Here is a 23,122-nt window from a genome sequence, read left to right on the forward strand (position 1 = left end):
TTATCAGGCTGTATAACTAATTACGTTTGCTCGGACAGTACATTTATTAGCAAGCTAGCCAACTAACTAGTGATTAGCATTAGCGGCTAACAAGATTTAGGCCAAACTTCCTAAGAAAAGACAAACCAGCTGTTTGCAGATGTAAGAAACACAAACGAAAAGTGTAATTATAGAACGCTAGTGGATTTATATTAAGAAGCAAAGTGAAAACAGCATCGTCATCAACATTGACCATGCAGCCCGAACGCGCGTTTCTGGTGGTCGAGGAACAACAAATACGCTCCTTGAGTGACGGGACGGGGTTAGGTCTGTGTGGAAAGCGGCATGGAGAGAGCAGAGAGAGATGACTCATGTAGCAAAGTAAACGATACTGAACAAAAAGTATAAATGCAACTTGCAACAATTTCAAAGATTCTACCGAGTTACTGTTCATATAAGGAAATCAGTCAATTGAAATACATTCATTAGGCCATAATCTCTGGATTTCACATGATTGGGCAGGGCCCAGCCATGGGAGGCATAGACGCACCCACTGGGGAGCCAGGTCCAGCCAATCAGAATTTGTTTTTCCATACAAAAAGGCTTTACTAGAGACATAAATACTCCTCAATTTAATCAGCTGTCCGGTCAGCAGGTGAAGAATCCAGATTGGGAGATCCTGGGCTGGCATGGTTAAGAGAAATAAGCTTTTTGTGTGTATGGAAAATGTATGGGATCTATTATTTCAGCTCATATTACATGGGACCAACAATTTACATGTTGCGTCTATATTTTTGTTCAGTATATAAAAATGGACTTTACACACAGCTTATCACATTTAGCAAACCAAACATTCAAATACCGTTATAGGAGGTAAAGTAAAAACCCAAACCGGTCCGTGCGTCAGTACCGGTATATCATAAAATACACTATATCGCCCAGCCCTACATCTTTTAGTGTAGTAACATATTTATTAATCGTCCTCATAATCAACTGAATTGGAAATCAACCTCGGTGTGCGTCTGTGGATACAATTGCATCTTTAAATGGGTTAGGATACAATGGAATTCACTTCAGAAACTGGTTTCATGATGCGACAGTTTTTGGGGGGACTCAAACTTTTAATTAGGGCAATAACTTCATGCATGTGCCACTCCATAGACACTCTGTTAGAGCACCTCTCTGGCGTTGGACATGTAAGGAGCTCTGACATGAGAGTGCTTCCCCGCTACAAGGGCATTTTTCCATTTAATGAGGATTGGAAGTAGAGGCCCTAAACAAAACAATGCGTAAAAATAATATTGCTCATTCTCGTCCCTTTTAATGAGAGTTGACATAATTACTAGGACCATTTATTTTCTAATTAGCACACTTCCAGTGACGTCGGAGCTAGCGGCCAGGCAGAAAGGGAATCAGACAGGCATGCTGAATGGTAAACAAAAAGAAGTCCGTCCAGCATAATTAGTTGAGACAATGTCTCGGACTGTTCCCGGCTGGAGATGCCGCAGGGGCTCTGGCCGCACTGGGGAGCTCTCACTCTCCACAAGTTACACATCTCCACAGGTTGCTAATAAGCCCCTAATTGTCTTTCCGATTCACACAGACAGAGGCTACCCAAGTGGCTGCACCCCCTGCCTCTCGCACGGACCCAGCTTCAACTCTTACAAAATAACGATTATATACAGTACTAGTCAAAAGTTTGGACACACCTACTCATTCAAGGGTTTTTCTTTATTTTTACTATTTTCTACATAGTAGAATAATAGTGAAGACATCACAACTATGAAATAACACATATGGAATAATGTGTTTTTGGAGTAACCAAAAAAGTGTTGACAGCTTTGCACACTCTTAATATTCTCTCAAACAGTCTTAAAGGAGTTCCCACATATGCTGAGCACTTGTTGGCTGCTTTTCCTTCACTCTGCAGTCCAACTGAGGTCGGGTGATTGTGGATGCCAGGTCATCTGATGCAGCCCCATCACTCTTGGTCAAATAGCTCTTACACAGCCTGGAGGTGTGTTGGGTTGCTGTCCTGTTGAAAAGCAAATGATAGTCACTCTAAGCGCAAACCAAATGGGATGGCATATCGCTGCAGAATGCTGTGGTAGCCATGCTGTGTAAGTGTGCCTTGAAATCTAAATAAATCACAGACAGTGTCACCAGCAAAGCACCCCCACACCATCACACCCCTATTCCGTGCTTAATGGTGGGAACCACACATGCAGAGATCATCCGTTCACCTACTCTGCGTTTCACAAAGACAAAAATCTCAAATTTGGACTCATCAGACCAAAGGACAGATTTTCACCGGTCTAATGTCCATGGCTCATTTTTCTTGGCCCAAGCAAGTCTCTTCTTATTACTGGTGTCCTTTAGTAGTGGTTTCTTTGCAGCAATTCGACCATCAAGGCCTGATTCACGCAGTCTCCTCTGATCAGTTGATGTTGAGATGTGTCTATTATTTGAACTCTGTGAAGCATTTATTTAGGCTGCAATTTCTGAGGCGCGGTTAACTCTAATGCACTTATCCTCTGCAGCAGAGGTAACTCTGGGTCTTCCTTTCCTTTGGTGGTCCTCATGAGAGCCAGTTTCATCATAGCACTTGATGGTTTTTGCGACTGCACTTGAAGAAAATTCTTGAAAGTTCTTGAAATGTTCCACATTGACTGACCTTCATGTCTTAAAGTAATGATGGACTGTCGTTTTTCTTTGCTTATTTGAGCTGTTCTTGCCATAATATGGACTTGGTCTTTTACCAAATAGTGCTATCTTCAGTATACCAACCCTACCTACCTCATAACACAACTGATTGGCTCAAACGCATTAAGAAGGAAAGAAATACCACAAATTGACTTTAAAACACCTGGCACACCTGTTAATTGAAATGCCTCATGGAGCTGTGACTAACTCATGAAGCTGGTTGAGAGAATGCCAAGAGTGTGCAAAGCTGTCATCAAGGCAAAGGGTGGCTACTTTGAAGAATATAACATATATTTCTTTAACACTTTTTTGGTTACTACATTATTCCATATGTGTTATTTCATAGTTTTGATGTCTTCGCTATTATTTTACAATGCAGAAAATAAAGAAAACACTTGAGTGAGTAGGTGCGTCCAAACTTTTGACTGGTACTGTATTGTGTGTATATATATATCATTTCCCCATTCCCAGACAGTGTGTGTGTTTTCCTGTGTGGATGGGCTTAGGGGAGTGGATGTGCAGCATCGACTGATGGGAAGGAATTTAAGCTGTGGGAGGAGGACAATCTACTTATTTTACCCCCAATGCATCCAAGGTTTATTATGGTCCCTTGTAGTCTGTTTAATTGGTCTGCTCTAGTCTAGTGTACAGTGTGTTTGTTTTTTGTCAAATAACCACTATGGAAGCTTTTAACAGAAGTTTTACATCATTAGAAGGTTGAAAAGGGACTGTTTAGCTCAGGTAGTGTAGAGCTGACTGGTTGACACTGGTTTACATGGCCTATTGCTGAGGTGGCTGGTTAACACTTGTTGTTACTGGCTGATGTACATTGATCAGTCTACTGAGCGTTGACACAGTAAGTGACCCGACGTTCACAATATGCTGCAATCGCTGGTGGCTGCCTGTCATGCGAAGCCTCCAGTCCAGCCAGACATGCTCCTCAAGAAACAGGTCATTCCCCATGGAGGGGTCGTCTATACAGAGAGAAAAAAACTCCTCCATCCATCAACAATACATAGACCTGACCTCCCCGAGCCTCGCTGCCCCGACAAACGTCAATCCGATGTGCCCTCAGGCCTTTAATTAGCTGTCAATTAGTGCAAATTAATCAACTCCTCGCCTAGTTAAGCAATGCCGGCAGGCAGCTCCCAAACACGCCATTGTAGAGGAGCCATGAGAACTGGAGCTTGCAAACTCACTTTGCATCAGGGGGTCATCACGCCCTTGGCAGCGCTTTGGGGAAAGAAAAAAAACAGAACCTCTTGCAGTGTTTTAGTTTTCCCTTGACTCGGCACAAGATGTGTTCTGTCATCAGGACAGGCTCCCTGTTTCAACACAGAGCTATAGAGTTAGGAGCCGGGCTTGATTCAGAACTATAACAGCTGAATCACAAAATGTGTTGTATTTACCTGCTGGCACAGTCTGATTAGAGTTGAAAAATGCTGCGTCTCGTTCGTTATATCTGCACAGTATAGGGTGAATGCAGATGTATGGCTGTGTGAGCATCAGTGATCCTTCATTTAGATTGCATAGTATGAGATATCAAGTTCAAGCAATCTGCAGGGGCTGTGCAAATGCATAGTTATGTTACTTATACAGCTCATCATCTAGTGACCTTCCTGTATACTGAAAGTTCCTTACCTATTCATTATAAATAGACATCAAGCTTTTCCCATCAAAATGACAGCAGACTGAAGACTCCATTCATATTCAAAGGGGGAGGTTTTTGTTTGAGACATTAAGATATCTGGTGAAATGGAAAGTGACAGTTAAACAGCCTCTGGTTTGATCTCTCGTCTATGAAGGTCAAGAAGTTTACTTCAGATGACCTCAGTTTGTCTAACACACTAGATAGTCATATTTGGAATGGCTACGTAATAATGGGCTTTAAAGTTGAAGCACACATTTTTTTATTTCTTCTCCATTTCAGCCTCCTTTCGTCGAGTTGAAATCTTAACCTATATTTGTTTCTCATTTGAGGGCAATCTGGTTTACACAACATGACAACTCTCCCACAGTAAGATGGAAACAGAGGGAAAGGGGGAACAGAACAGATAAACACATTTTTGCAACAGCTGTTTGCCTTTTAATCTGCAGCCTTCAGATCTTGTGGTCTTTGATGAGCAACCAAATACACGAATGACTGAACTAAATCTTCCCTTAATCTAGAGCCCTATTAGACTCTCCTCTTCTCTGCATGTAAATCAGGGTGGAGTCATTTTCATATGGAGATGGATTATTAAAAGCCATACTGAGAAAGAGGGTCTCTTGCAACAATAACAACAAAGCCGCGATAGATTGCAACAGAAGTGGAGTGAGGGCAGGAACACGCGGTGTAATTGACAGGTCATCCTGACTCACGGTTCCATGTGAATAGATGGGTTTATCTCGACTGGCTGATGCGTCATTAGCATATCCTGATAACATTGATTTCTTCATTACCCGTAATGAAATTTCCACTTAATAGCCTCCTAATTAGTTTCAACTGGTGATCGAGTAATTGTTGCGGTAATGTTTTTCTCCCTCTTAATCAGTGGCTCAATTTTAACTGTTTGATGTAGTTTACAATATTTATTTTGTTTTAGCATCCATGTCTCGTTCACCCCATTGACTAGATCAGATATGGACATAATCACACATTTCAAGAACAAAATGCAATTTAGCCTGCCAGAATAACCATTTTACCAAACGTTTCCTTTTTGACACAAATTGCCATGCCCTAATGGCTATTTACAGTGCCTTCAAAAAGTATTCACACCCCTTGACTTTTTCCACATTTTGTTGTGTTACGGCCGGAATTTAAAATGGATTAAATAGAGATTTTTTAAAAATCATTAGCCAACATACAATACCCCATAATGTCAAAGTGGAATTATGTTTTTAGAAATTTGTAAAAATGTATTAAAAATGAAAGCTGAAATGTCTTGAGTGAATAAGTATTCAACCCCTTTGTTAATGGCAAGCCTAAATAAATTGAGGAGTAAAAATGTGCTTAACAAGTCACATAAATGTTGCATGGACTCCCTCTGTGTGCAGTACTAGTGTTTAACATGATTTTTGAATGACTACCTCATCTCCACCACACACACAATTATCTGTAAGGTCCCTCAGTCGAGCAGTGAATTTAAGCATAGGGAAGTTAGTAATGACACTTTGGATGGTGTATCAATACACCCAGTCACCACAAAGATACAGGCGTCCTTCCTAACTCAGTTGCTGGAGGGGAAGGAAACCGCTCAGGGATTTCACCATGAGGGCAATTGTGAATTTAAAACAGTTACAGAGTTTAATGGCTGTGATAGGACAAAACTGAGGATGGATCAAAAACATTGTAGTTACTCCAAAATACTAACCTAACTGACAAAGGGAAAAGAAGGAAGCCTGTACAGAATAAAACTTTTTCAATATATGCATCCTGTTTGCAACAATGTACTAAAGTAATACAGCAAATCCAATGCAACACATTACTGAGTACCATTCTCCATATTTTCAAGCATAGCGGTGGCTGCATCATGTTATGGGTATGCTTGTATTCGGGATACAAAAGAAACAGAATGGAGCTAAGCACAGGCAAAATCCTAGAGGAAAACCTGGTTCAGTCTGCTTTCCACCAGACACTGGGAGATTAATTCACCTTTCAGCAGGACAATAACCTAAAACACAAGGCCAAGTCTACAATGGCATTGCTTACCAAGAACAGTTTTAATTTAAATCTACTTGGAAATCTATGGCAAAACCTGAAAATGGTTGCCTAGCCATTTTTTTTAAATTATTATTTAACTAGGCAAGTCAGTTAATAACACATTCTTATTTACAATGACTGCCTGGGAACAGTGGGTTAACTATCTTATTCAGGGTCAGAACGACAGATCTTTACCTTGTCAGCTCGGGGATTCGATCTAGCAACCTGTCGGGTACTGGCCCAACGTGATATTTCTATATTTCGTTTTCTATACATTTACAAAACTGTGAAAATATGTTTTCACTTTGTCATTATGGGGTATTGTGTGTAGACGGGTGAAATAATATATATTTCATAAATGTTTAATTCCGTCTGTAATACAACAAAATGTGGCACAAATCAAGGGGTATTAATACTTTCCTAAGGCACTGTATCTACATCGAAATGGGGTTATCTTCAAACGTGTAAATTATATATTGAATGAACCGCTCTGTAGCCATGGATAGGTCGGTTTTAGCCTGACGTAAATCAGAGCGCCTGTGGGCTAATGGTATGAGGTGTCTTGTTTATACATGATAACCCACACCTGGCTCCAACGGGATTATGTCTCTATCAGTAGCCATGGCTGGACATCATCCGTAAATGTTCACATTCACAATAACATCAAGTTCCCATCGAAATAGTATGTAAGTAGGCATAATACCTAACGCGCTTCTGGTCTACTTTAAACCAGGACATGTATTCATCTATTACCACGTGGCACTTAGATAAGATCGGAGTTAGCTTTGTCCCCCTCAGATAGTTTCAACGCATTTCCATAAATTATCTGGGTGTAATTATCTGTCCAGATGTCCAAATTGTCCCACACACATCTCCAAACGCATCCAAACCCTATGCGGAAAACAATGATTGTATGACTTATTTGACCCATTAGTAGGCCTAATCGTAAACCTGCTCACAACAGCTTGACCAAAGAATGCTGCCATATACAAGCATTTAGCTACACAAAGAGCATTTCGCTACACCCGCAATAACATCTGCTAAATATGTGTATGTGACCAATAAAATGTCATTACATTCGAAACTAACTAAGTAGGTCACTCTGTGAATTGAACCAAATGAAGTATACTATTCCTCTCAAATGAAACGACTTATTCTGTGGAAAAGACCTCTGAGATATAGGATAACGAATGCTATTGCAAGGAGAAAAGGTGGCTATCTAATCTAATTTATTGTTGGAACAATTATACGAATAATGCCAATTTAATTTATATAAAATCTATGTTTTTCAAATAGCCTAATTCGATAAAATTTAGAACAAAATAGTCGAAATAGATTCTGACGTTAAAATAGGCCTACATGTTCTCTCCAAATATTTAACCTAAACTGCCTTTATTCAAACAAAGTGAATTGTCGCATATACATTGCGTTGGATTGCACCGGGGATTAAAATGTGAATTGAAAAGAAAAGCAATTAGCAAGACAAATAAAGAAATGTATGTAACACATTAAACATCCGATAAAATGGTGACATTTTTGATAGTCATCTTTATTCATTTGATTTCACTGTATGAACATCGTGCACGCATGCTTAGCATGCTCCCCATGCATCAGTAACTTTTGGGGTTTAAGAGGTTTAATACAACTCGGACTATCCTTTTCTAAACGATTGAAAGTGAAACAGTGGGCAGACACCACGTTGTTTAATAAATAGATTATAATAGGCCTAAACGTTGGTAGCCCAGATTGTTTCCTAATTTTCCATTTCTCATGTGAAATAAATATCTCCATAATCTGTAATGTACTGCCGCTGCTGTGAAATAGCAGTCTGTGGCGAGGCAGAGATGTGTGTTCGCGTCCAGCTGTCGTTTTGGAGAGGCTTTGATTTCTGTGTGGTTTCCTCTGTAGCATCTGGAGATCAATTATCCGTTCATGTGAGGCAACGGATGGACATGGAGATCATAGAAGATAGTAGTAGCACTAGAAGCTGGTCTGAAATATATTCAATGAAGAGGCTAATAGCCTAAACACTGACTAACATGCAACTTAATTTTATGAAATCAAATCGGTAACTTAATCCAGATCCCAGGTCGATTCAATCCCTCTCAAATAATTGTAATCCTGCATGAAACGTATAATATCGAGATCACGTTTAAATACCAGAATAATTGTCATATTCTATGTACAGTATAAACGGTCACACATATCAATGAAAAACATAGCAAACGACGTGTGGCTATATATTTTTCTCAGTACATTGGATGGATAGCATAGCTTCGTATTAGCCTACATTCTTCAAGTCAGTCCACCTGTTTCATCTTCTTTATCCGCAGGCGTTTTGGGTTAACCTGACACTCTGGTTTGGGTAGCCTACCTACAGCCTTATAATATATCAGTTATTTCGGAATAAGCCGTTTCCAAAGGCGCGTAATAATGCCTGATGCGCAGGAATCCGGAAAAATCCCTCGTAGCTGATTGGCTGCTGGACTCTGACTCTTGTTGGGATGGACCTGTTGGATAAAAGGACCATTTTAGAGAGTCTCGAGTGATACATCGTGACTAGTGCACTGGGGACCGACCTGTGAGCCGATACAAATAGGGAATAGGCCAACTATCGAAGACACCATGACAGGTAAACAAGGTGCTGCGGTGCTATCGGAAACGTTGAATATATCCAAAACGTCCTCTATCGGTGCTAACGGAGGGAATAACAGCCTGCACCAACAATCAAAGAACAGCGCCACGCACCCTCCCAGATGCACGGGATTCGGGATACAGGAGATTTTAGGGCTGAATAAAGAGCCTTCGGCGGCCCCGAGGAGCGCCTTGCAGTCGCTGCCAGCTGGGGCGCACCTGCTTGCCGCCAGGTCAATGCTTGGCCCCGCTGGTGTAGGAGTTGGGATGGGATTAATCGGGCCTGGAGGGATTCCGTCATTCTACAGGCAACCAGCGTTTTTGGAGGTCCTGCAGGATGCGCAGAACGTTCACTTGCAAACCCACAATAGAACTGTGGGACATCTGGACCACAGCCAATCCCCCAGTTCAGGTAGGAATTGCAGTCGTCATTACATTAAAGACTTAAAATATACAGTTGTATTATTAGTAGTAGTAATAGTAGTACTATTATTAGTAGTTAGCTTATTATAAAATTATACTAACAATAATACAAATAGGCTACTTATGTTAGTATTATAACAATAACAGAATATAATAACATCTTTGTTATACGTTGTTTCTTAGCCTACTCAATTTTAACACTACAATTGTGATAACATATTGAATATGTCTAATTCCTCAAACGTGTCGTTCACGTTTTCTAATATTCACAGACTCAGAAGATGTGTCATCAAGCGAACGAAAACTCTCCAAGAACTCATTAAGCCAGAGCAAGAAACGGAAGAAAAGACGGCACCGGTAGGTGTTGCATTCCAACACATGATAGGCCTATTGTTGTTTATCAGAACAGTATAGCCTAATAGCTTCAAATTCTGAAGCGCACGTTTCAACATTTTTTTGTTTGGCCTAACGATACTTGTTTTTTGTTTAGGGCTTTTGAACTGTCTTAATTCAAGAACAACTATTTTGGATTTTGTGAAGGCTATTGTAACAAGATTGAAAAATTAGAAAATGTATTGAAGAATTGAAAAAGTAGCCCATGCTAATTACTGAGCTGACAAACAGCTTGTCCTTTTCCAATATGAATAACCTTGTAACAAATATGGAATTACATTTAATAGGGTCTAGGCCTAGATGTTATAAAGTTAATACAAATTATTTTTATGCAGTTAGGCTTACAACCTATTTCCTTATTTAATGGTCTTTGGATTGCATTTTTCCATATAGCAAATTAATGATTTAGGCCTACAAGTGTGAATTTACAGGCTAGTCTACTCTAACAATTCCGTATTATTTCATGCATTTTTGTTAATTCATTTTGATGTACATTTGTTTTGTGGTGTGAAAGCATCAGCGTTTTGTTGCGAATCAGCCCCGGTCAATTCATGATGCATGGGCCTATTTTGAATATAGACTTTTTACAATCGAGTGTATAGACCTAATAGTACACCATATGGATATAGCCTACCTTTTACTTATTAAAACGTTTCATAAAGATATAGGCTTAGTCTGTGTAGACTTTATAATTCCTTTATGAGGGGGATGAGACATTGAAATGGAAATAGATCATTTCCTTTTCCTCCAGCATAAAGAAAGAAAAGGGATGTTTTGCTAATCTTTTCTTAATTTATCCATTAATTTATACTCACTTACCGAGTGCATGAAAATGATTCAATATCCCTACGCGTTGCTTTCTGGCTTACATGCATTGGCTACTGAATACTTGTTATTGTAATGAAATACTATGATCGGGCACCTGCTTTTGGATGGCATGTGGAGGAGAGGGTCGCTGCATTGAGTTAGGCCTACTCTATTTTTAAAATGCACCATTGTTTTGCATGTACCTAAGATTAAATGCATACCACCAAAACCTTTGTATATTTAAGATGTACGGCATGCATTGGGCCACCGTGCAAATTAAGGTGTGCATTTGTACGGCTGATCTGTTTAAATGAAATAATAGTCAACCGAGCTTGCCTATTTATTTGCATTGCGACCATTTTTTCAATGTGGACAATTTACATATTTCATATTTCTTCAGAACCATATTCACATCTTACCAGCTCGAGGAGTTGGAGAAGGCCTTTAATGAAGCTCACTACCCAGATGTGTATGCAAGAGAGATGCTGGCTATGAAAACAGAGCTTCCTGAGGACAGAATACAGGTATGACAGCAGGCTGTTGATGTTGGCAGTTTCTTATTGGAAATCATGTCAGAGGAAATTCATTTTTTTCACTTGAGTTCTTCCTCCCCAACATAAATGCATTCAATTTATTAGCATAAACTAAAATAGCATTTAAATGTCTCAGAACAGCATTATTCATGTTTATAGCCTATTATTTTTGATTTATCTACTGGATAAAATGACTGGAATATTATGTCAGATATAGTTTATTTTTTATTTTTTACATCTTACTCGGTGTCCTTGCAAAGAAAATCAAACTGGAATATTGTTACTCTGCAAAATATTTAATACAGGAGAACTTGTGCTAATTGTAAAAAGTCTTTCTCCAATGAAATGCGATTAACAGTGAATAATTCCTCTTCTTTTTAATATATGTTCTGCATTTATCTTAGAGCAAGCACTATTAAGCACTATTGATATCTGTCACTGGATACTTTGTGACTGTGATCTGCTTTTGATATTGGCATTGTTAGCATTATTCTCTTGGAAATAATCATAATTCAATGTACATGATAATGGTTGTAGTTTTGCTAACAAATGAATGATCAGTTGGGCCTTAAGGGCCCAATGCAGCGGTTTTATATCAATATCAAATCATTTCTGGCTAACAATGAAGTACCTTACTTAAATAGATTACCATTAAAATGGGCAAAAGTAGCTATTTCTCAAGCAAACATTTGGCTAGGACTGTCTGTGAGTGGTCTGAGGGAGGAGGGGAGCAGAGAGGTTTGGAACTCTCTTTGTTATTGGTCTATTAACCAATTTACCACATGGTGATGTCACCATGGAAAGCCGAAACTCCTGTGGAATATCATATCATTCCTTTATGGGCAGAAGGTGGTTTTGGGGTCCATGGACAGAGTACAGGACACTAATGGCCGGAATGGAGGAAATTAAATGGCATCAAACACCTGGAAACCATGTGTTTGATGTATTTGATACCATTCCATTGATTCCACCCCAGTCATTACCACCACCCCGTTCTCACCAATCAAGGTACCGCCAACCTCCTGTGCTGCTGGTGATGTCATCACACCAAACAGGCTGAAATTTCAGGAAGTCTTTTCCAACAGCTCTTACACTAAAAGGGCATTACCATCAATTTCACAGGACTATTCCAACCTCATAATATACAGGTAACTGCCAAAATAAAAGACACACTTGAGTAAATGATGGATTCAAAGTGTAGCTGGGGCTTCCACACGGGTGTGGTTCCTGAGTTAATTAAGCAATTAAAACATCCCATCATGCTTAGGGTCATGAATAAAAATGCCCAGTTGCACATTATTTTGGCTACCATGGCTAGAAGAAGAGATCTCAGTGACTTTCAAAGAGGGGTTTCAAAGGAGCATAAGGGGTTTAAAGTGTGTGTGTGTGTGTGTGTGTGTGTGTGTGTGTGTGTGTGTGTGTGTGTGTGTGTGTGTGTGTCTCAGTCACCAGATCTCAACCCAATTGAACACTTATAGGAGATTCTGGAGCGGGGCATGAGACTCTGTTTTCCAACACTATCAACAAAACACCATCCTTCCATCCTTGCATCCTTCCAATAGAGTGCCAGACACTTGTAGAATATATGCCAAGACGCATCAAAGCTGTCCCGACGCCTCTGGCGGCTTGTGTCAGCCCAACGCCCTATTAAGATAATTTATATTGGTATTTCCTTTATTTTTTCAATTACCTGTATATAAAACATAGGAAAGTGAAGATTTTGACTGCACTGGACCTTTACGTTGAAATAGACTCGTCTCAACATTTTTGGCTTTAGGCGTGGGATTTAAATAACCTTGATCCAGACTATAAAGCAGGTATTAAAAAAAAAATGAATTGCCTAAAAAATGAAAAGTGGAGTGATCTAGGGCTAGCCTACTCTGCACTTGACGAACTAGTTAACCACATAATGTTTTACGGAGGATGCAAGTGAGCCCACGTAAATCGATCAGAGATGTCAAAGACACCTCTAGCAGCATCCTCGCCAGAGCAGATCATCTCTCATCAGGCGCAGTTGGATGTGAAACAATTTGTTCTCGGAGAGGAGCACTAACGACCTAATCATGCTATCAAGGCGGAAGAAGATTGCGGTGTGACCTGGACCATCCATCTGCCCGAGCGCCTTTTAATTTCGTTCTCATTAAGGCTCTTCGCCGCGAATAAATAATAAGGAAATAAATAAATAAACGTAGGCTATTCCTATCCTAAATAAAATTAACACCCAATTTTCTCATAGATTGTAATTAGTTAAATCAGACGAGCTTGCCCTGTTCCAGGGGGAGGCTGGCTCGAGACACTGGGAGTTCAGACGAAATAACTACATTGAATGTATTAGCACGGGTCAATAGCGCCGTTCCCCCGAGTCCCGCTCGTTTAATTTCCCGTGATATTTGCCCGCCTGTCCACCATCGATTGGGCTTGAAATTAACTTATTTTTCAATCAGCCTCGGCGTGCCCTAGGGGTCGCTTCTGCTCGCAGCTTCCCCCTCGGCTTCCTTTGAGGGCCAGAGAAACAATTTCTCATAAAAAAGTATCTTGTATGAAATAAGGGCTATCATCAGAATTACCAGAAAAAGGTTCTAAATGGTTTTGATCATTTTCAATTTAATGTCTGGTCCCCCTCCACAGTCGAGACATCTCTGTGCTTGCCCCTCTTATTATTTTTTGCACTGCACATACAGCCATCAGAAGTGGCCAAGGCTGTTTAACAGCTCTGTGTTGTGCTATGAAATCAATTTGGCCTCTCACTGAGCTGACAGATAGCCTGGGGGCCCCAACCACTAGTCATGGTTGGGCAAGTGAAGTATCTTAATGTTTTAGTCACTATCCATCTACACTACCTCAGGCTGGGGGGAGATAGGGACTGACAGAAGGCAGAGATCATTCAGAGACCACCAGCAGCCTGTATGGGACATTACATAAGAGATCTTACAGATATCTCAAACAACACAACACTGAAGTGAATGTAAACTGGAATAATAGTGAGAGAAACAAGACCAGATTAAGTTATGTTGTTTTCACAAATAAAATAAGATAATTGTCATAAAGGGCCATTAGGCCTGCCAAAGATTGGGCTGGATTTTTCACAGGGTGGACAACTGTGTCACAATGTGATGCCAGTGCTAGAGCCAGTTAAGGTGGTGGTGTCTGTCAGTTAGTAGACTCATTGATGCTGCTTGTGTCAGTGTGTCTGAATATTGCTAGTTTCAGTGTTGGTCAGGGGTACTGAATAAATCCTCCTGGGTTACAGGTCTGGTTCCAGAACCGCAGGGCCAAATGGAGGAAGAGGGAGAAGTGCTGGGGACGCAGCAGTGTGATGGCAGAGTATGGGCTGTATGGCGCCATGGTCCGTCACTCCATCCCCCTACCGGATTCCATCCTCAAGTCTGCCAAGGATGGCATCATGGACTCCTGTGCCCCATGGCTGCTTGGTATGAGACTAATGTTTTATCTACAGCAGGTTTCACCCTCCATGCTTTCTCTCAGATATTTTCCACGTTTTACTTTCCTACTTGTGATTGTGGGTTGTGTTCCTCGTCATTCAGGGAAGAGGCCAAACACACCATTTCATACTTGATTTCATCTTTTCATCAAATGAAATGATCAAGATATCATAATTTACATATCGCTTAGTGGGAGAGAAAAACTCTTCAGCAAATATTTACTATCGTTTTACACTTATTATGAATCCTCAATTTGAAGATCATATTCCTATAGCTAAATCAGAACTATTTCTTTGCTTACTATTTTCAGTTCAAGATGGCTTTCCAATCAGCAGACGCTTTTCTAAATCCGAATACCCACAATTCTTTACAGGGATGCACAAAAAGTCCATGGAGACCACGGTCGTCCAGCCAAAAGGGAAGTCCGATGTTCCCCAGCAGCCAGCCATTCAGAGGGCTGAAGAGTGCGACGTGGAGGAGAAGAGGGCGGAGGGCAAGTCACCCATCTCCAAAGAGGAACTGAGGGAGAACAGCATCGCAGCACTCAGGGCAAAAGCACAGGAGCACAGTGCCAAGGTGCTTGGGACTGTTACATGCGAGAGACCAGAGAGCAAAGTGGAGAGACAGGCGACAGAGGAAAAATCTAGTGGCCCTTTGAGTCCAGTGGAAGAGCCCAAGAGTCCATAGACCCTCACTTTGTACAGACTTTGCAGTGCCCTTGACTGTGCTCTAAACATCTGTATGGACTCAACTAGATTGATCAGTATTACAGTGTTCTCTGAGAGGTTTTTACATGTTGAACATCCTAGATCTCTATTATACTGTTTTAAAATGACCTGCTTTATACTGGTCTTCCTATTGGAAAGATTAAATATCTACATTTGTATTTTATTGACTAAGAAAAACCCCAATGCACTTTCTGTCTTTCTTACTCACTGACATTCATACAAATATTGAGGCTTACATATTGTTGAAAATTGTTTAATATGGGGTTAGCAGTCCATACAGATGTATATTGCTGACAACCCCTATAACTAGAAGACACCCACTTTACACATTTCTATCATTGAATATTCTTAAACTACTAATTCAGTGTGCAAAGTGCATACTTGTGTTTGTTATAATGAACCAATTCGGACATTTGTTGATATAAAAGTTTGTTGATATATAAGTAGCCAATCTCTGAATCTATACTGTACTCTATATTGAATTCACAGCATCCATAGTGTTGATGCTGACTGTGTTTGTTTGTCTAGTCGCTCCACTGAAGCGACTAGACATCTGTGGGATGAGGATGTACGAAAGGGAAACCATTATTCCACTCATTTGGAACACACAATAATTAAAACGTCTTACATTGTTCTTATGCAGTATATAATGGAGATAAAGACAGCTCACAAAGGCACTGTTAAAATATACTTTCATGTAGTCTTTAAATGTTTGTGTTTTTGTTTCACAGTCTGTATAGTATGCAATACAAAGTATTAAACCATTTTTTATGAGGTCTGCTGTTACATTATTTTGTGTATTACTTCATCACAAAGCCAAGTGGCCAGGTGAACCTGCACGAGAGAATCTGTAGGTCTATAATTATTGATCTTCTTCACTACCTGGGCTTACTTATGATATTTACATCTTCCGTAAGCAGCAAGAAGTAAGTCCTGGACTGCTGTACCAGACAAAGGATGCTCTAAAATCCACCAGAGTTGTCCTTGTTGTCATTCCCTGTGCATGATGCTCCGTTGGTCATGCTCATTAGAAGGTGGCTAGCTGGTCCTTTAACTGAACGCTCTGCCTGTTCCCAGGGCAGCCAAGTGTAGCACTGTGTTCTGTCTGCAATCTGTTGCAGTTGAGAGACTTCAATCTCTCAAATTAAACTATGGGGCCGATGCATGAGGACCATATGGAAGAGCCAGTGAAACAGCCCAGATGAGAAGCTCTCAGCCTGTATTAAAGGCACCTGCTCTGATACTTACCAAGAACCTTCTCAGGCTCTAGTAATGCTTTTTTATCCCTTCGTTTCAGATGTTTAGATCACTTATCCATCCCAGCTTTTTTATGTATGCATATACTGCTAGCTGCAAAGCAAGGGATTTAGATTTCGATTTATTAAGAGTGGATGTAAGATGGGATCCATCAGATTGCATGTTGAATCAGATTCACTCCTCAGTGGCAGATGAGTGTCAGTAGGCATCAACACGTTTGCACGCCAGAATATTATAATAATCTTTGGCTACGTTTACACAGGCAGCCCAATTCTGATCTTTTGTCCAATTATTGGCAAAATACCAATTAGTGGAAACAGATCGGAATTGGGCTGCCTGTGTCACATGTTAGGGGAAATACTGGCAATTTCTAACTGACAGAAACAAGCATACATAAATAATAATGATAAGGAAATAGCATTACTAGAGGCAGTATAATAGGAATATTAAAACATTCCAAATAAGTGTTGTATTTCATTTGAAATGTTAAGGATCTTGACCACTTTATAAATGGTATTAGGCCAACTGTAGTACTAATAGCCAGATGTGGGGATGCAGCCTGCTCAACACTAATCTCCTATAGTGTATCTGCAGCACTCTGTCCATCCTGAATCATCACTACTGGATCTTTGATTCCAGCTGCTCCTCATCATCATTGACCCTGTATGGCTAGTGCCACTGTCATTAGATTTACACTGTTCATTTGACCCTAATTTAATTAAGTGTAATCAATTCAATGACATCTGGTGTGATAATGACTGATTTGTGTAAAAAAAACATGTTTTAGGAACATCGATTTCATTCATTGAGGGATATTTGCCACTATTGATTCAATGGTCCAGTTTATTAAAAATGCCGGAAATTTCAGATCACATAAAAATAAGCCATTTACAGTGTACTCGGAAAGTATTCAGACCCCTTGACTTTTTCTACATTTTGTTATGTTACAGCCTTATTCTAAAATGGATTTAAAAAATGTTTTATCCTCAATCTACACAAAAGACCTCATAATGAGAAAGCAAAAACAGGTTTTGGGCAATTTTTGCAAATGTCAAAAAATATTTAAACAGAAATAACACATTTACATAAGTATTCAGACCATTTACTTTGTACTTTGTTCAAGCACCTTTTGCAGCGATTACACTCTCAAGTCTTCTTGGGCATTAAGCTACAAGCTTTGCAAACCTGGGTTTGGGGAGTTCCTCACATTCTTTTCTGCAGATCCTCTCAAGCTCTGTCAGGTTTAATGGGGAGCGTCGCTGCTCAGCTAGTTTCAGGTCTCTCCAGAGATGTGAGATCGGGTTCAAGTCCGGGCTCTGGCTGGGTCACTCAAGGACATTCAGAGACTTGACCCGGAGCGACTCCTGCGTTGTCTTGGTTGTGTGCTTTGGGTCGTTGTCCTGTTGGAAGGTGAACCTTTCATCTGACCAGATAATCTTGTTTCACATGGTCTGAGAGTCTTTAAGTGCCTTTTGGCAAACTCTAAGTGTGCTGTCATGTGCATTTTACTGAGGAGTGGCTTCTGTCTTGCCACTCTACCATAAAGGCCTGATAGATGGAGTGCTGCAGAGATGGGTGTCCTTCTGGAAGGATCTTCCATCTTCACATAGAAACTCTGGAGCTCTGTCTGAGTGACCATCAGGTTCTTGGTCACCTCCCTGACCAAGGCCCCTCTCCCCTGATTGCTCAGTTTGGCCGGGCGGCCAGTTCTAGGAAGAGTCTTAGTGGTTCCAAGCATCTTCCATTTAAGAATGATGGAGGCAACTGTGTTATTGGGGACCTTTGATGCTGCAAAAATGTTTTGGTACCCTTCCCCAGATCTGTGTCTCGACACAATCTTGTCTCGAAGCTCTACGGACAATTCCTTCGACCTCATGGCTTGGTTTTTGCTCTGACATTCACTGTCAACTGGGGGACCTTCTATAGACTGGTGTGTGCCTTTCCAAATGATGTTCAATCAATTAGAATTTACCACAGGTGGACTCCAATCAAGTTGTGGAAACATCTTAAGGATGATCAATGGAAAAATTATGCACTTGAGCTCAATTTTGAGTCTCATAGCAAAGGGTCTGAATACTTATAAATAAATTATTTCTGTTTTTTCATTTTTTGTACATTTGCAGGTATATACATAATCAGATACATCATCAGAGAGTGCAACAGAACATTGTACTGTCTACACTCGGTTTGTTGTTTATATTTAAACATTTTCATTAAATCGACTAAAGTCAAACTAAAGTTTTGTTCCTAAAGATTCCACGACGCGGTTAGCCTTTACGGCTGGGCATGCAAGTTTGTGTTCCTTTTTTTGCATGGATTCCGCGAGTTCTAGCTGACTGTGCTACAGACACCTGTCATCGTCGTGGGAAAGACTCATTGTTATCTTTTTGTAAAACAACTGGTTCCAGTAAGGATCCAATCTGGATACTAAAGGAGATCCTGAGGGACATCGATGAGTACCAACAGCTTTGTGCTATGGAGGAACAACATACTCCATCATGGAAAGATCCGACCACCTCACAAAATAACTTTAAACCTGACAAAATAAAGAAAAACAGATTCATCTGCATACACGGACAATTTACTTACCATTGAGGTAGAGGCTGGTGCTCTGGCTGGAATCCATGCAACACTGGAAACATTTGTGAGGAGTGTGAGCAGGGCTGAGGGGGAGTTTGGAGTTCAGCCAGAGTGAAATTCTTACGCTCCAAAGAGAAAACAATACACTCACAGCCAAGGTAAAAATCCACGATCTCAACATGGATTGTCTACTCAGGGAAAACAGGGTGATGAAGGAGTCGCTACTAGACATACAAAGTTGTAGCATGCGTGAAAATATTATTTTCCTGGGATTCCTGAGGACGCATCCAATAATCCAGAGGGCGCAATTAGAGAATTCATGCAATCCGCCTTGAAACTTCCTATAGAGACTGTAAACAAGGTGGCTTTCCTCCGAGTACACAGACTTGGAGCTCGGAGTGACAAGACCAAGACCGATCATCGCAAAATTTGAACACTACCAACAAAAGGAGCTGTTCAAAAGCAGGGGAAGGGAGCTTAAACCTGTTTGGGATAGGGGGCAGCATTTTCACTTTTGGATGAATAGCGTGCCCAGAGTTAACTGCCTCCTACTCAGTCCCAGATGCTAATATATGCATATGATTAGTAGTATTGGATAGAAAACACTCTGAAGTTTCTAAAACTGTTTGAATGATGTCTGTAAGAATAACAGAACCCATATGGCAGGCGAAAACCTGAGAAAGATCCAACCAGGAAGTGGGAAATCAGAGTTAGCTCTCGTTCCAGTGCTTTTCTACAGACAATGGAATTCTCCGGTTGGAACCTTATTGATGATTTATGTTAAAAACATCCTAAAGATTGATTCCATATATCGTTTGACTTGTTTCTACGACCTGTAACGGAACTTTTTGAGTTTTTGTATGGACGTAGTGCTCGCGCCTCATGAAGATGGATTACTGGGCTGAACACGCTAACAACAAATGGCTATTTGGACATAAATGATGGACTTTAGGGAACTTTATGGAACAAATCAGTTATTTATTGTCGAACTGGGATTCCTGGGAGTGCATTCTGGTGAAGATCATCAATATATATTGATATATAATATAATAATATTTATAAAGTTATTTCTAACTTCTGGTGACTCCAACATGGCAGATATTTCTTTGGCTGGATTGGGCTCTGAGCGCCGTATTCTTTTTCCGTAAAGTTTTTTTGAAATCTGACACAGTGGTTGCATTAAGGAGAAGTCTATCTTTAATTATGTGAATAACACTTGTATCTTTTATCAATGTTTATTATGAGTATTTCTGCAAAATCACCGGATGTTTTGGGATCAAAACATTACTGCACGTAACGCGCCAATGTAAACTGAGATTTTGGGATATAAATATGCACATTATCGAACAAAACATACATGTATTGTGTAACATGATGTCCTATGAGTGTCATCTGATGAAGATCATCAAAGGTTAGTGATTAATTTGATCTATATTTCTGCTTTTAGTGACTCCTATCTTTGTCTGGAAAAATGGCTGTGTGTTTTTTTGACTTGGCTCTGACCTAACATAATCATATGTTGTGCTTTCGCTGTAAAGCCTTTTTGAAATCGGACACGATGGGTAGATTAACAAGAAGTTTATCTTTCATTTGCTGTATTGGACTTAATGTGTGAAAGTTACATATTTCTGAATTTCGCACGCTGCCTTTTCAGCGGAATGTTGTCGAGGGGTTCCGCTAGCGGAACGCCTGCCCTAGAAAGGTTAAAGGGACCAAATTCGGTCTCAATGACTAATTTCCAAGGGAGATAAACAAATGTCGTAAGAGACTGTATCCGGTACAAAGACAACAAAGGGAGAATGGCTAGCGTGTCTTTATCATTGTGGACAAACTCTTTATAGATGGACAGCTATTCTGAGACAACTACATAATACCGTGGCTGTACTAAATTCAACAGGGACTTCAGGTTACGAAAAAAAGAAGGTATGGGAACTGTACAAATGTCTGAACATTATGAAGTGGATATGAACACACACGTACTCAATTAGATGCTTGCTTACACATACAGACTTATACACACACACACACACCTGATCTCGCTCTCTTCTCTCACTCTCTCTTTCTCTCTTTTCTCCTCTTCTCTCCCTCTCTCTCTATTGTCGAGAACTGTTTTATAATTGAATATGTTTATTGTTTATCTTTTTTTATGTATTTGTCTACAAACTTATATATGTTTACAACAAGCAAGGGGAAGATATCAGAATAGGGGTATTGGGAAATAATAACATATTGTACGGAATACATTTATACTCTAGTGAAGCCGTCTCGAGAGTATTGCAATGTCTCTTTCATGATCATGTGAAACGTCAATTGCTATGGAAATGCTGGGATGTGTTTTTCAATTATGTTAATTAAAGTTAATTATGATGCAACTATGATGGTGATACAATATGGATTACAATTATCGTCATGAATATTAAGGCTATACGCACTACCTGTTACACACATAGACACTCAACCATGCAAATTGGTAGAGTTATTATTTATTTGGACATCACATATTATAGTCTTACACTTACACAAACAACGTACACACTCACTATATCACATTCAATATCATACACATCAACCTACTCAGATTTGCTACACACATAATATCTTGTCTCAATTTTCTAACATCTGTGGCATTGGCTCACAGGCAAACAGGCAAGGGAATAAAACAAATATTGCTAGAACCTATTTCTTGAATTCTAAATATCAGACATTTGAAAGCTCTAGTTTGACCTTCATAATACCTCTGATGGCAGTAACTTTACAAGCTCTAATTATGGTCAATTTAGACTGAGAATAGTATCTAGTTATGGTAAGGGGTGAAATAAGGATAGCCAGTTATAATTGTAACGGTTTAGCAGATTTAAAAAAATTTAATCAGTCTTTACATGGCTAAAAGAAAAGGAATATAACATATACTGTTTACAGGAAACTCACTCTACATCCTTAGATGAAGTTGTGTGTAAAAAGGAATGGGGTGGTGAAATAATGTTCTGTCATGGACAAAGGAACTCAAAGGGTGTCATGATATTAATTTAACAATCATTTGATCTGAATGTGCAAATAGTCAGGAATGATTCGCAAGGAAGGTGGATCCTTTTGAATATGAAAGTGGACAAAAAGAGATATGGCTCATTAATCTATATGGTCCAAATCTGGATGATCCACACTTCTTCGAAAACATTTATACCAATTTAATTGAACTTACAGGCAACAAATGATCTAATCATTATGGTAGGAGACTATAACACAGTGATAAGTATCTCAATGGACCGTAAAGGTAATCACTCTACAAACGATCATCACCGTGCCCTTAAAGAAATCACTAATATTATGGACACATTAGAAATAGTGGATATTTGGAGACTAAAAAACCCCGACCTAGTGAGATATACATGGAGGAGACTTAATCAAGCTAGTCGTCTTGACTACTTTCCTGTCTCTTTCTCTCTTGCATCAAAGGTGAAAAAAGTTTTAATAGGAGACAGAATGCGATCAGATCATCATCTAATTGGCATTCACATAACTCTTATAGATTTTCCACATGGACGGGTGTATTGGAAATTTAATCAAAGTTTATTGGATGACAACTTGTTTTAAATTTTTCCAGTATAATACAGGTTCAGCAAATCCCCTTGGTATACCTTTAAATGTACCTTCAGGGGTCATTCAATTCAATATTCATCAATAATAAAAAAGCAGTTTCTGGCTAAAGAGACAAGACTAACATGAACTAATAGTACAGGTAGATAGAAATAAAAACAATACTACAGAGATACAAAATAAGTTAGAGGTAAAACAAAAAAACAACTTGAGGAACTTATTCAAGAACGATCTAATGTAATCTATTACAAAAATAAAGCAAAATGCACAAAAATTCTTCCTGAATCTCCAATACAGGAACACTAACGAAAATAATTTGCAGAAACTCGTTACTGAAGACGGAGTCATCTATGATTCTCCGAATTA

At 39.7% G+C, this 23,122-nt stretch overlaps 1 protein-coding gene across 2 annotated transcripts; it reads left to right on the forward strand.

The window, feature by feature from the left end:
- Positions 1-6,797: 6,797 nt before the first annotated feature.
- Positions 6,798-16,100, forward strand: LOC109893944 (visual system homeobox 2). 2 transcript variants are annotated; one of them, XM_020487150.2, is made up of 5 exons: positions 6,798-9,410; positions 9,694-9,778; positions 11,022-11,145; positions 14,405-14,585; positions 14,908-16,100. In XM_020487150.2, exons 1-5 carry the CDS (start codon positions 8,990-8,992, stop codon positions 15,282-15,284), a joined length of 1,188 nt encoding a protein of 395 aa, XP_020342739.1. In that variant the 5' UTR covers positions 6,798-8,989; the 3' UTR covers positions 15,285-16,100. The 2 variants fall into 2 exon arrangements, with proteins under 2 accessions (XP_020342739.1, XP_031684848.1); XM_031828988.1 differs by having other exon boundaries at positions 14,971-16,100.
- Positions 16,101-23,122: the final 7,022 nt, after the last annotated feature.

The sequence above is a fragment of the Oncorhynchus kisutch genome, linkage group LG7 (genome assembly GCF_002021735.2).
Source record: "Oncorhynchus kisutch isolate 150728-3 linkage group LG7, Okis_V2, whole genome shotgun sequence".
In the NCBI taxonomy this organism is placed as follows: Eukaryota; Metazoa; Chordata; class Actinopteri; order Salmoniformes; family Salmonidae; genus Oncorhynchus; species Oncorhynchus kisutch.

Bases quoted from the DNA above. Each gene is read 5' to 3' on its own strand.
- LOC109893944 (XM_020487150.2), top strand. From the start codon at position 8,990: ATGACAGGTAAACAAGGTGCTGCGGTGCTATCGGAAACGTTGAATATA. The intron at 9,411-9,693 runs GTAGGAATTGCA...TAATATTCACAG, and splicing joins CAGCCAATCCCCCAGTTCAG to ACTCAGAAGATGTGTCATCA. The intron at 14,586-14,907 runs GTATGAGACTAA...TACTATTTTCAG, and splicing joins CTGTGCCCCATGGCTGCTTG to TTCAAGATGGCTTTCCAATC.